This window comes from Bos taurus, chromosome 25 (assembly GCF_002263795.3).
Source record: "Bos taurus isolate L1 Dominette 01449 registration number 42190680 breed Hereford chromosome 25, ARS-UCD2.0, whole genome shotgun sequence".
Classification (NCBI taxonomy): Eukaryota; Metazoa; Chordata; class Mammalia; order Artiodactyla; family Bovidae; genus Bos; species Bos taurus.
Genome location: NC_037352.1, coordinates 2,848,585 through 2,860,760, shown reverse-complemented (window position 1 = coordinate 2,860,760; position 12,176 = coordinate 2,848,585). Strand labels below are relative to the sequence as shown.

The 12,176-nt window shown below is 45.4% G+C and overlaps 1 protein-coding gene across 1 annotated transcript; it reads left to right on the top strand.

Annotated features, from left to right (window-relative positions):
* Positions 1-2,575: 2,575 nt before the first annotated feature.
* ZNF597 (zinc finger protein 597) lies at positions 2,576-7,984 on the top strand (the record flags this gene model as incomplete). The annotated part of the gene is made up of 2 exons (XM_024985297.2): positions 2,576-2,951; positions 4,507-7,984. Coding segments are annotated over 2 exons (1,098 nt in total), but the record flags the coding sequence as incomplete, so codon positions are not given.
* Positions 7,985-12,176: the final 4,192 nt, after the last annotated feature.

Genomic DNA, 12,176 nt, shown 5'->3' with positions numbered 1-12,176 from the left:
AGAATCTGCTTCCTTCCTTTCTGTCACTGTAATAGCACTTGTGCTTTTTAGCTGGGTGTGAGCTGCCAGAGTACTACTAGCTTCCCTGCCTCCTTTGAGCTGGGTGTGGTTATGTGACCTCCTGACTAAGATCTAAAGACTGGAATGTGAACAGAAGAGATAGGTGCATCCTCCCAAGAAAATATATTGAGACGTACTCAGAATTTTCTAAGAAGATAATATCATCCGTGTTTTTGCAAACACCTTTGTAAACTGAAAACTTCTTTGTAACTGCCCTCTGAAGAGAGATATTCTGAGCTTTTATCACCTGGGGAAGGCAAACCTGTATTGATATACAGGCCAAAAAGTCACAAGCAATTAGTGCAGAGCTGCGGAAGGAGCTCAAATTTCTAATACCAAACGCCTACACTACGGCACCCAGTGCCAGTAAAGAGGATATATGTGGTAATGGGGCAAATCGACTGTGAAGTATTAGGTGGCCTACCATGTCCCTCGAAGCGATCGGATGGCTCTACTGCCGCTTGAGGCCCGTTGTGGCTCTGAGCTCAATCTGGGTCGGTTGGGGTGCATTCCCCGGGCACAATGCCCTTAGAATACTTTGGACATATCAGCAATCCCGCCTATGCCGACCTGAACTCTGCCCACGCAGATGATACCTCATTTACATTCCACCGCCTCGCAGTCCACCCAAGACACAGGTCAAGACTAGAACCCGTACTCCTGGCCACACAGAGACCTCACCCCGGCTCGACCGAAGTTTAGGACCCATGGGACAATGCCGGCCAAACCTACATGTCAGTACCGATACTCTTCGGGTACCGGATTCTCCTCATCTGCTTGCTCTCCTTCTTCCTTGAAACATTACGCCCCTCCCTCCGTGGTCAAGCTAACGTTCCACTTCCTCAGGTCGGCAGGTAGGGAGCTCACAGAGGAGACCCAGGTAGCGGAACCGGAAATGCTTGGGAAAACCGAGGAAAAACTATATCTCCCAGAATGCCCGGTGAGCCTCAGATCTTCTGTTAAGGCGCCCAATTGGTCGATATTCAAAAGGGACTATCCCCTCTGAGATCACGCTGGCCAATCACAGGGCAGAGCTGCGGAAAAGCACGAGGGTGGACCGCGTCCCCCGGCTTTCTTGGCGGGTCTAGCGTAAGGGAGAGTAGGAGCTTAGTTGTGCCCCGGCTCCTGGTCTCTAGTCTCAGCTGCGCGTCGCTTTTTGTTGCTTTTGCAGGCTTCCTGAGATTTTTAGTCTTGACGCGCTAGGTGGGCCCGACCAGCCCGGGAGTCTGCCTTTCCGAGGCTGCGCCCGGGAGAGGAGTTATCGCCTCAGGTCTTAAAGGGTTCAAGGAAGCGAGGGGGTGCGTGGAGGAGCTCGACAGCTGAATTGGCCCCTCCAAGGACTATTCTCTCCCCTCCGTTATCTGCCCCGAGGTCCCTGTGGCGACTGGAAGAAAGCACTACCACCACCCCACCCTCCCCCGCAAGATGGCATCCACACACCCTACAGCCGAGGCCCACGTGAGACCAGGTCCCCTTCTCTTGGTCCAAGGTCCGGTCGCTCCTTTCTGGCCTCCGCCTGGCCTCTTGTAGAAGAGGGTTAGGCATGCCGGTCGTGATGCGAGGGCTCCTGATCCCCGTGAGCCCTTTCACCAAGCTGTCTTTGTTCCTACCTAAGGCAGAAGAGATGGCTAATCAGAACCGGCCTTTTAGGACCTCCAACTGGGAACAGGGCCCATAGGAGACTACATAAGAGTACCTCCGAGTATTTCTGAAATGCTGCTCAAACCTAAACAGTTTTCTAAGCTTCATTCCACACCTGTTGAATGAACAGAAACAAACAGAAACCCCAGGTGATCTTAATCACACCAGAATTCTATAGATTTATAGAACTGGTGAACTTAGCAAAGGAGAAATAGGCCTGGATATGACTGCGCTTAACAATGAGTGTCAGGAGGAAGAAGGAGAGGGACCAGCAAAGGGAAAAATATTGGGAGAATCCTAGACCTCGTGTTCGCTTTGTGATTCTTCCTGGGCTGCTCACTCATCTCCTTTCTCTTAGAGCAAGGGTCCCCAACTTCCAGAATCTAATGCCTGATGATCTGAGGTGGAGCTGATGTAATAATAGATGTAGCTGCTGCTGCTAAGTCACTTCAGTCGTGTCCGACTCTGTGCGACCCCATAGACGGCAGCCCACTAGGCTCCCCCGTCCCTGGGATTCTCCAGGCAAGAACACTGGAGTGGGTTGCTATTTCCTTCTCCAATGCATGAAAGTGAAGTCGCTCAGTCGTGTCCGACTCTTCAGCGTCCCCATGGACTGCAGCCCACCAGGCTCCTCCATCCATGGGATTTTCCAGGCAAGAGTACTGGAGTGGGGTGCCATCGCCTTTAAATGTAATGTGCTTGAATTATCCCAAAATCCACCACCTCCCCATCCTCCCACCTCTAGCCCTGGAAAAGCTGTCTCCCACGTAACCAGTCTCTGGTGCCGAAAAGAATGAGTAGCGCTGTCTTAGAGCAACCCTACTTAACTCCCTTGCTGAGAGTTGTTCCCTCTATTCTCTTCTAACACACTCTTCCAGAACTTCTCAGGGTTTACCATTTTGGTCCTTATACTGCTGCCTCCAAAATTACATCTATTTTTACTCCCTCCTTCCTAAATCCTACCTCCAGCACTCAGAACCCACTCAGGACCCCACCCCAGCGCTCAGATACCTTTTCCAACAAGCTCTTGCCTCTGATATTTCTAGCTTTTCTCAGCATTCCCAGACTGAGTAAGGTAGTAGGTTTCTGGCTTGGCCTGAGATGGGCTGTCCTGTTGTTTCAGGGACCAGTGTTGTTTGAGGACCTGGCTGTCTATTTTTCTCAAGAGGAGTGTGCGAGTCTGCACCCTGCCCAGAGGTCCCTCAGCGGAGAAGTGACACAGGAGTGTTTCGAGGACAAGGCCTTGAGTGGTAACACAATTGTTTTTCCTGCGTTTTGGAACTTTCTAGGATTAGGATTGCATATCTCATCTATGTGTTGGTATGGGAGAGTGGGACCTATCCTTGAATGATTTATGTGGAAATGACAATAACTTGAATGAGAGTGTGATTTTCAAAGGGTGAGATGAGTCTTAGGCAAAAATCAGTAATTCCCTGGTGGTCCAGTGGTTAGGACTGCCCAGGTGGAGAACTAAAATCCAGCAAGCCAAAGGGTGTGGCCAAAAAAAAAGGGAAAAACCTGTCTATTACAGTGACTATGGTTTTGCATAAGACATGGAAGTACCTGGTAATCATTCCAAATATTTGTTATGATCAATTCATAATTTTACTTGTGAAATTCCATTAGTATGGGTTACTATTATTTGGAAATTTTTTAAAAGTTGGAAATTGCTTTAATCTTAAGGAAATGGTGTGCCTTTCTCACTTAAAAGGAGCTATATGTAGAAATGTCCTCATGCCCAAGTAGATTTTATCCTTGACTAGGGTTGACTATTTGAACTTTCCCATTACTCACATTTTATATTTTCTACTTCTTTTTCATCATGTTGTTTTCCTCTAACTTCTTGAACATGTGAGGCACATTTATAATAGCCCTTTAAATGTTCTTTCTACTAGTTTTGTCATCTGTCATTTCTGGGTCTGATTTTCTTGATTGATTTTGCTTCCAGTTACGGGTCATATTTTTCTGCTTCTTTCCATGCCCGGTAATTTTTGACTGAATGTTGAACATTGTGAGTTTTATGTTGTTGGATGCTGGTTTTTATTGTTTTTTTCAAAACAGTTTTCAGACTTTGGTGTGGGGTGCTAATTTAAGTTACTTGGAATCAATATGATCCTTTCAAGGCTTGCTTTTTGTTTTGTTAGGGTGTGTTCAGAGCAATCTTTAATCTGGGGCTGATTTGGCCTCCTGCTAAGGCAGTGTCTAAGGATACTGCCTGATGCTTTGTGCGGCAGGGACTGTCTCCACTTTGGAACATGAACTACTGAAGTGTTTTGTGAACTCTGGAGACTGCTCTTTCTATTCCTTTTTAGTGGTTCTTTCCTGGGCCTGGGGTTGTTTCCTCACATGCATGTACAGATTAATATGCAGCCAGAGTCTTAAGGGGACCCCATCTAGATGCCCAGAGCTCAGTGCCTGGACATCTGCCCTCTTCTCTGGTTTTTGCCATCACATTAGCTGCGTTGACTTTCCTGAATTTGGTCTTTTTGAATCAGCAAAACCACTGAGGACTGGGTTTCCACACACTGCCCTGCAGCCCAGATACCCTTTCTAGGCAGCGAACTGGGGCAATCATAGTGCTGTTGCTTTGGAAGGAAAAGAAAATCCCTTTTGGGTTGACATATTGGCTTTATAAATTATGAATATTTGGGAGAACACTAAAAAGGAATGATTTTTTTTTCTTTCTGGCAGGCCTGAGTTTTGTCAGCTATCCTACAACTTCCTGGTCCTCTGTGTAACTATCAATAGTTTGTTCTTACCCTAGTACTACTTGAGGGTGTTTATATTTTGTTTTGTTTTTATCAGCAGAAAATGATAAGATTGAGATTAATCAGCTGCTACATCTAGAATCTATGGGGCTTGAAGAGCTTGCCCTAGAAAAATGTTCCCTTGCTGTGCCCCTCATCTATTACCAAGAAAAATGCTCTGAGCATGGAGCTGGAAACTTTGAAAGGAAAATATCAGGTGGAATTTCTGCTTGCAAGAAAAGGTTCAGAAGCCTTTTAGTTACCATTGAAAACCACACCCCAAAGATAGAACTAGCTCAAAGTTTAAGAACCAGAGCACTTCCCAAAATTCTTCCATTTCCCAAAGAAGAAACCAAAAAGTCATACAAGTGTCCTGAATGTGACCAAAGCTTCAGTGGTAGTTCATACCTCGTTTGGCATCAGAAAACACATGTAGGAAAGAAAAAGTGTGAATGTGATGACTGTGGGAAGATTTTCAATCACAGATCCAACCTGAGAGCTCACAGGAGAATCCACACTGGTGAGAAGCCATATAAGTGCTTCTTGCCAGTGTGGAGTGCGGCACAGTGTGGCAGCAGCTTCCACCAGCCCTCGCACCTGTCTCAGCACAGGAAGACCCACCTGAAGGAGAAAATCCATAGGTGTGGCATATGTGGAAGGGGGCTCACGCAGCTCCGGGGACTGTCACAGCATCAGAAAACCCACACTGCCACAAAAGCCGGCGATAAATATGTCAGTCAGAAAACAAATCTGGCTTTGCCTGAGGAAAAGCACCGGTAAGCCGCCCAGCAGCTGTGCAGCCCCAGCAGGAAATGCTTTGGGCAGCCCTTGTATCCCTGCCCAGGAGAGGCCACAGGACAATCTGAACACTACAGCAATTGAGGGGAAATTTTGCTTTCATTCTCAAAATTCAAACCTTTAAAGTGTTCCACGTGTTCGAAGACCTTTCTTTCTGCCTCTGAGCTTATCTCTCATCAGAACATTCACAGAGGGGAAAAGCCCCATAAACCCAAAACATGCACGGAAAGTTTTATTTTGGACTCAGAGCTTACATGCCACCAGAAGAGTCACGTGAGAGAGGAACCTTTTAAATATACCAGGTGTGGGAGAAATTTCAGGTTGAAAACACATCTTACTCTCGATCAGCAAACCCATTCACAAAACACTGTGTAGATATAGCAAATTTTCATTAATGTTTGTGTTTCTCAGTATCTGTACTGAAAACTGGGGCACAATTACCCTTTATGTGCCAGGCACTGTACTAAGCACCGTACACAGATTCCATGTAATATACCATTTAATTTTCACCACAGCCTTGATTTAGACACCATAGTTTCTGTTTTATAACCAAGGAAACCTAGTTAATTTCACAGCCACTGAAGGAAGGCAGAATTCTAACTCAATTACTATCCAGATTCCATTTGTATGAACCAAAGAATGATACACAATTTCTAACTCTTGTTTAGTCTGCACACTTGATACTTTATGTTTATCATTTACTCTTCAGAATAAATCTGACAGAAAAGGACTATCCTCACTTCATAAAAGGGAAGTAGAGGGTAAAAGCGGTACTTTGCCCATACACAAAAATAGCAACGTACTGAAGCTAGCATTTAACCTTGGGTCTCTCAGCCACATTGTGTTGCAAGTTGGCATTTGCACCACGTGTTAAAACTGCAGGCAGCTGGGGACTGAGACAGGTGGGTAAGGATGCTCATCACGATGGCTGCCCTGTGCACGTGCTTCACTCCCTTAGCACTTCATCCCAAGCCTGACTTACATGTATGGTTACAAAGCAACAGAGAGACTCCCCAGGACTGCAGGTTCAAACCCCATCCCTATAATCAGAGATTGCAGACTCTACAGAGTACAGCCTTTAAGGTTTTAGTTGAGTTTTGGTTTTTTAAAAAAGGTTTTCTTCCTCACATCTAAAGGAAGATACATATAAAAAGTTGTTTAATCAAAATACTTGAAAATAAATAGGTCTCTAGATACTGTTGTTACCTATAAATACTGGAGCAAAATACTGTTATATGGAATGGTTGTTAAAGAACCAGAGGCTCTGAGCCCAAGGGGTTGAGGGAAGAGGTCAGTGTCCATCAGTGAGACCCATGCTGTTTTATGATGATGGCTTTTTTACCCTTCTGTTTACAGTGCTTTAACCTGGTGGCTCAGAGGTTAAAGCGTCCGCCTGCAAGGTGGGAGACCCAGGTTTGATCCCTGGGTTGGGAAGATCCCCTGGATAAGGAAATGGCAACCCACTCCAGTATTCTTGCCTGGAGAATCCCATGGAGGGAGGAGCCTGGTAGGCTACATTCCACAGGATAGCAAAGAGTCAGACATGACTGAGCTACTTCACTTTCTTTACAGTGTTAACTGACAGAGTCCACAGATGGTCATTAACTCAGAGATATCATTAGCCTACCATGTTAGTTTTAATGAATACTTGGATGAAAGTTAAGAATGAAAAACTAAGTGCAGAAGTTTATTACTAGGAACAATTGGTTCACAACATTTGCAGCATGGATGTTGACACATGCAGAGTGAAAACTTTGTACTGAGGAAATCAACCACTGAACAAATGCATTGGGTTTTGTTATTGATGTAGTGATAAAAATGTGTGTCAAACAAGTCTTTCATGTGATTGCTAGAATATCAGGTCTGTAACAGCCATCACTGATGAAAACAGCTTTATTCCAATAACATTCAGATTTTGTAATTGACATTTTGTAATTTTAAAAACTGTGGAATTGTTATTCTTGAACTAAAAATAATTTTGTTTACAGCTTTACTGCAGTAGGTAATAGTCTATTCACATCTCCCCATTTAACACAGAAAATGATTAATGCAGTAATTCAGGGAGTTAAAACTAAAAACAAGTGACATTTCACCACAAATGACATTCTGAGTCTGACTCTTGCAGTTCTGTATAATTAAGTAGCATTGTTCTGATAACTACAACATGTTGTATAATGATACTGCAGATTTTGCTCAAAGTAATCTGCCAATTTACTGCATATGTGTGCTAAGCAGGTTACAGTTTATCTGAATAAAGAGTCTATTTGAAATTGTTCATTAAACTTGTTATGCCTATAGGATTTCAGTTGCAAAGTGTTTTTGCTTGGACCATCTGTTTAAAAAGTGAATAAATGATCTTCATTAGAAATGTGTATATCCATTGTTTAGTTTTGCAGGTTGAGAAAGCTGTTGATCTAATATCAAGATGACTTGATATTTGATATCCATCCTTTCAGGGCCCAATCTGACTGCAGGTGTTCTTATTTTTTGACATCTTTCCTTGTGTTAGTCTGAGGAGGGTGGGGAAATGACATATGTTTATATAAACCTGAGAATATGCTGCAATCTCTAGTTCCTTTGGACCCCTTAGAAGTATGTTTGTTGGAGGCACTGGGCTGTTTAATATTTTGACTTTTACAGTTTTTGGTGTATTCGCATCAGTGCAGGCTCTCACTGAGCAGTGACTGTCTTATCTGATGTGCCAATTTGACATCTAATAAATGGTTTTTTTAAATGAACGTTGGCAATGAGGTGAACTTGAATGAAAAATTTTTTCTTTACACTTCCGTAGTTTTAGATGGCACTAAGATGAATTTTGAAGGCTGGCGGGATTGTGGTTTGCAGGGGGTTAACGAATGACTTCGGGCCATTTAATAATGGAGGTAAAACGGAAGTCAGAAGAAAATTCCAGAGCTACTCCAGGAAACTGCATTAGAAGTCAACTTCCTTTGCAGTCTCTGCTCCACGGCGGCGGTACCTCCGGCCCCGCAGGCCAGCGAAGACCCGCGTGGGCCTCCACCTGGAGCAAGGACTAGAGGCAAGACTCGCGAAGTGGGGTTCGCACGTGGGTTTGCGCGGGCTCGGAACAATCTTGCGGCCTTTGACTCGAGCCGTGCAGGGCGGTGGGAATACCAACGAGGCGAGACGCGCTAGAGCGGCCCACAGGCTGGGAACCGGACGTCGTGCGCTTACTTCCGGCGCTCTATTTGGGCGGTGCATTTTCGCGCTCGTAGAGCAGCCAAGAAGGCAATGGCACGCCACTTCAGTACTTTTGCCTGGAAAATTCCATGGATGGAGGAGCCTGGAAGGCTGCAGTCCATGGGGTCGCTGAGGGTCGGACACGACTGAGCGACTTCACTTTCACTTTTCACTTTCATGCATTGGAGAAGGAAATGGCAACCCACTCCAGTGTTCTTGCATGGAGAATCCCAGGGACGGGGGAGCCTGGTGGGCTGCCGTCTATGGGGTCGTACAGAGTAGGACACGACTGAAGCGACTTAGCAGTAGCAGAGCAGCCAAAGTGTGGGGAGCTGCAGGGTCAGTGGGCGCTTTGCCTGGCTCCCGGCCAACCCCTACTACCCAGGGAGAGGAGGCCTCTGCAGGGGCTGGGCGGCCGGGTGAGAGTGTTTGCCGAGGTTCATGGTGCCCAGGCCCCAGCGAGAGGGTTAGGCGGGTGTGACTGTCCGTCACCCCCGACCCCGGATCTCGCACGACTAGGCGCCGACTGCCCAGGGGACGGGAGAAGGAGCCTGATGCCACCTCCCTGGCCCTAACACCGTTTTGGCAACGCGAAGTTACGGGTTCGCCCTGCCTGAGTTGTCAAAGGCATACTTTGACCTCACTTGCCCTGGGTATGGTATCTTCTGCCAGCTAAGGAGTGTTGCTGCCTGTCCAGTGCTACAAATCTTGAGTGTTTAGACAGGGTAGTCAATGACTTTCAACAAGCCATGAAAGGAATTCAGGGTGGAGATCAGGAATTGGGCACTCGGCTATGGGGAAACTGGCAGAACAAACCTTCAGATAATTAAGACATTTTTAGGAGAAAATTCTATGAATCCAAATTCTTATATCTTACCGTACTTAGAAAAACACTAAAAACATTTAAGATATCTGTTCCTTTTGAATTAATAGTACCTTCTAAGAAGGGGTGTGCTGCATACCCCTGTGTTAAAATCACATATATCGTGACCTCACCTCTAATTTCTCCAGAACAGTTTCTCAGAGCTGAGAGGCTGTTTCCCCAGCTGTAGTCCTCAGTAAGACACTGAATAAACTTGATCCACAACTTTTAAGTTGTGTGTTGTTTTAAAAGTTGACACTTCTATCTAGAATTAATGCCAGTCTTGCATGACTTCTGTGTGCTCCCAGATGACTTCTAACATGCTTCTGGTTTGAGTGTATCCTGGGATCACCTGCATGCATGGTTCCCTGCTTCCATGACTACAAATACCTCCCTTTATGTCTAGCCCCAATTTTTCCTGTGTCCTGCACCCTAAATCCCTGTATTCAACTGCCAATAAAAGATCTTCCTTTGGGGTCTCTGAGGCATCAAAACACATGCCCAGTGGAATACTACTCTGCCGTAAAAATGAAATGATGCCATTTGCAACAACATGGATGGACCTAGAGATTGGCATACTAAGTGAAGTAAGTCAGAGAAAGGCAAATATCATATATTACTCATATGTGGAACCTAATTTTTTAAAAAAAATGATACAAATGAACTTATTTAGAAAATAAATAAAAAGAAAAGAAAAAAAAATTTTACATACTCACAGATGTAAAAAATAAACTTATGGTTACCAAAGTTTGTGGGGGGGTGCGGCAGTAAATCAGGAGCTTGGGATGAGCGTACACACATTACTGTATATAAAATAGGTAACCAACAAGGACCAACTGTATAGCACAGAGAACTCTACTCAATATTCTGTGAAAATCTATTTGAGAAGAGAATCTGAAAAAGAATGAATATATGCAGATGTATAACTGAATCACTTTGCTATACACTTGAAACTAACACATTGTTAATTAACTATACGCCAATAAAATTTAAAAAACAAAAAGCAAAAAAACCCCAGATATCCAAAACCAAACTCACGCTTTTAGTCTTTGATCTGTTTGCCTCTAGTACCTGGCGCCATGTGCATACAATTGCTCATGCTACCAACCAATACTCCTTCCTTTGTGCCTTAAACTTTCAATCATCAAGTCCTGTGAATTCTACCTCAAACCTGTATCTCAAATCTAACTTCTTCTGTATCCACCCTTATCCAACAGCACTGGCCTGGACTGACAGGAAGGCAAGGACAGGGTTTCAACGTTGTGGGGTTGACTGTAGCCAGATGCTGCAGATTAGCACAAGCCCGGAGATGACAGACACTCAGGAGATTACTGCAACAGAGTGAGTGAAAGATGAGGGTCTGAAGGAGGGGTCATGGGAATGAGGAAGATGGTGTGGCTTCAAGACAGATTGAGGAGGAAAAAGTGATGATTTGGTGGAGTGAGAGAGCAGGGAGTCAGAGATGACTCGGAAGTTTCTGGTTTAGGTGACTTGGTGGTTGGTGGCTTTGTAGAGAGAAAGCTTGCCTCTCATGAGTTTACAGTTTCTCTAAGCTTTCTAGGGAAATTGTTAATCAAAAATGAGGGGGACAGCATAGCTGTGTTCAGTGCGATAGAGAAGAGGTATGTTATGCTATGAGAGAGGTTGCACCTGTCCAGCAAGACAAGCTGACAGCTAAACACTGACTTGACGACATGATTGGAGGCTTATGGAAAGGGCACAGGGTCCTAATGGAGAACTCTGCAAAGGTCTTAGCTAATGTGTCAGCTGACCCCATGTATAGTAAGCTTTTCCTGCTCACTTGTACTGTTTTTGGTGAAAAACAGCCAGAAATGGGAGAACCCAGATGCCCAAGCACACCTTACAGAGAGACCAGGTTCAGTCCCAAGTGGTATGAGGCTATCCCCTGAGCCATAAGATGGTTGCAAACTCTGATGCCCTGGAATTCCATTCCCCCGGACTGGAGAGCCTCCTGATAAAAGAAACCACCTGGGGGCAGGAGTCCAACCTACAAGCCCACCATCGTGGTCCTGAAAGACTCCTGTCAGTGCATTAGGCCCCTCTGCCAGGATAAGGCAACTGGGCCAGAGAGGCTCTTAGTCACCTCCAGAGACTGTGCCATCAGTGGCTAAGGCCAGAGATGCCCACGCAGGAGCAGATGCTGAAGCTCCTGGAGCTGGAACACTCTGGCCCATCCTAAGAGATCCACATGGGTTCAGTGTCACACCCAGAGGGTGACAAGAGGCAGCAACCCGGATGGAGGATTTGCAGTGACAGCCCAGGAACCAGGATCCTGAGTGAGAAGGGCCAGAGACCCAGAGAGTGAACACAAGGTGGGTAGTAAACTCTTCTCCTTGGGATGTTACACCTCTGCTTTCTCTTCCCTGGGGATCCTGTGTCCAAGGCCTCCAACAAGAATCTACACCATTGAGCTGAGGGTCACCTTTATTTTGGTCCAAGAAAGAACCAAATTTTTGAGGTTTGATGGGCAGCTCAGAGTAGACCTGAAAATAAAACTAGGGAGCATTCTGTTTAGACCCTCATTTTACTGATAAGGCAACTGAGGTGCGAGCATCGGAGAGCTCAGTAAGTGGCTGCCTGCAGCACTGGAAATGGACCCGGGCTCTTCAGCCTCCCCCAGTGCTGATCTTATTGTCCCAGGCTGTCTCCTGGTCAAGTTCAACTGCAGCAACATGTGTGTGATTAGCTAACTCCCTGTGAAGAAGCAACTTTTGTGTCTCTCAAGGACATGGATCTGGTTGTACAACTTTGTGACTATAATTTTTTTTAAAAAACCCACTGAACTTTGTACTTTAAAGGGATCAATTTGGGGGCTTCCCTGTGGTCCAATGGCTATGACTTCATGCTCC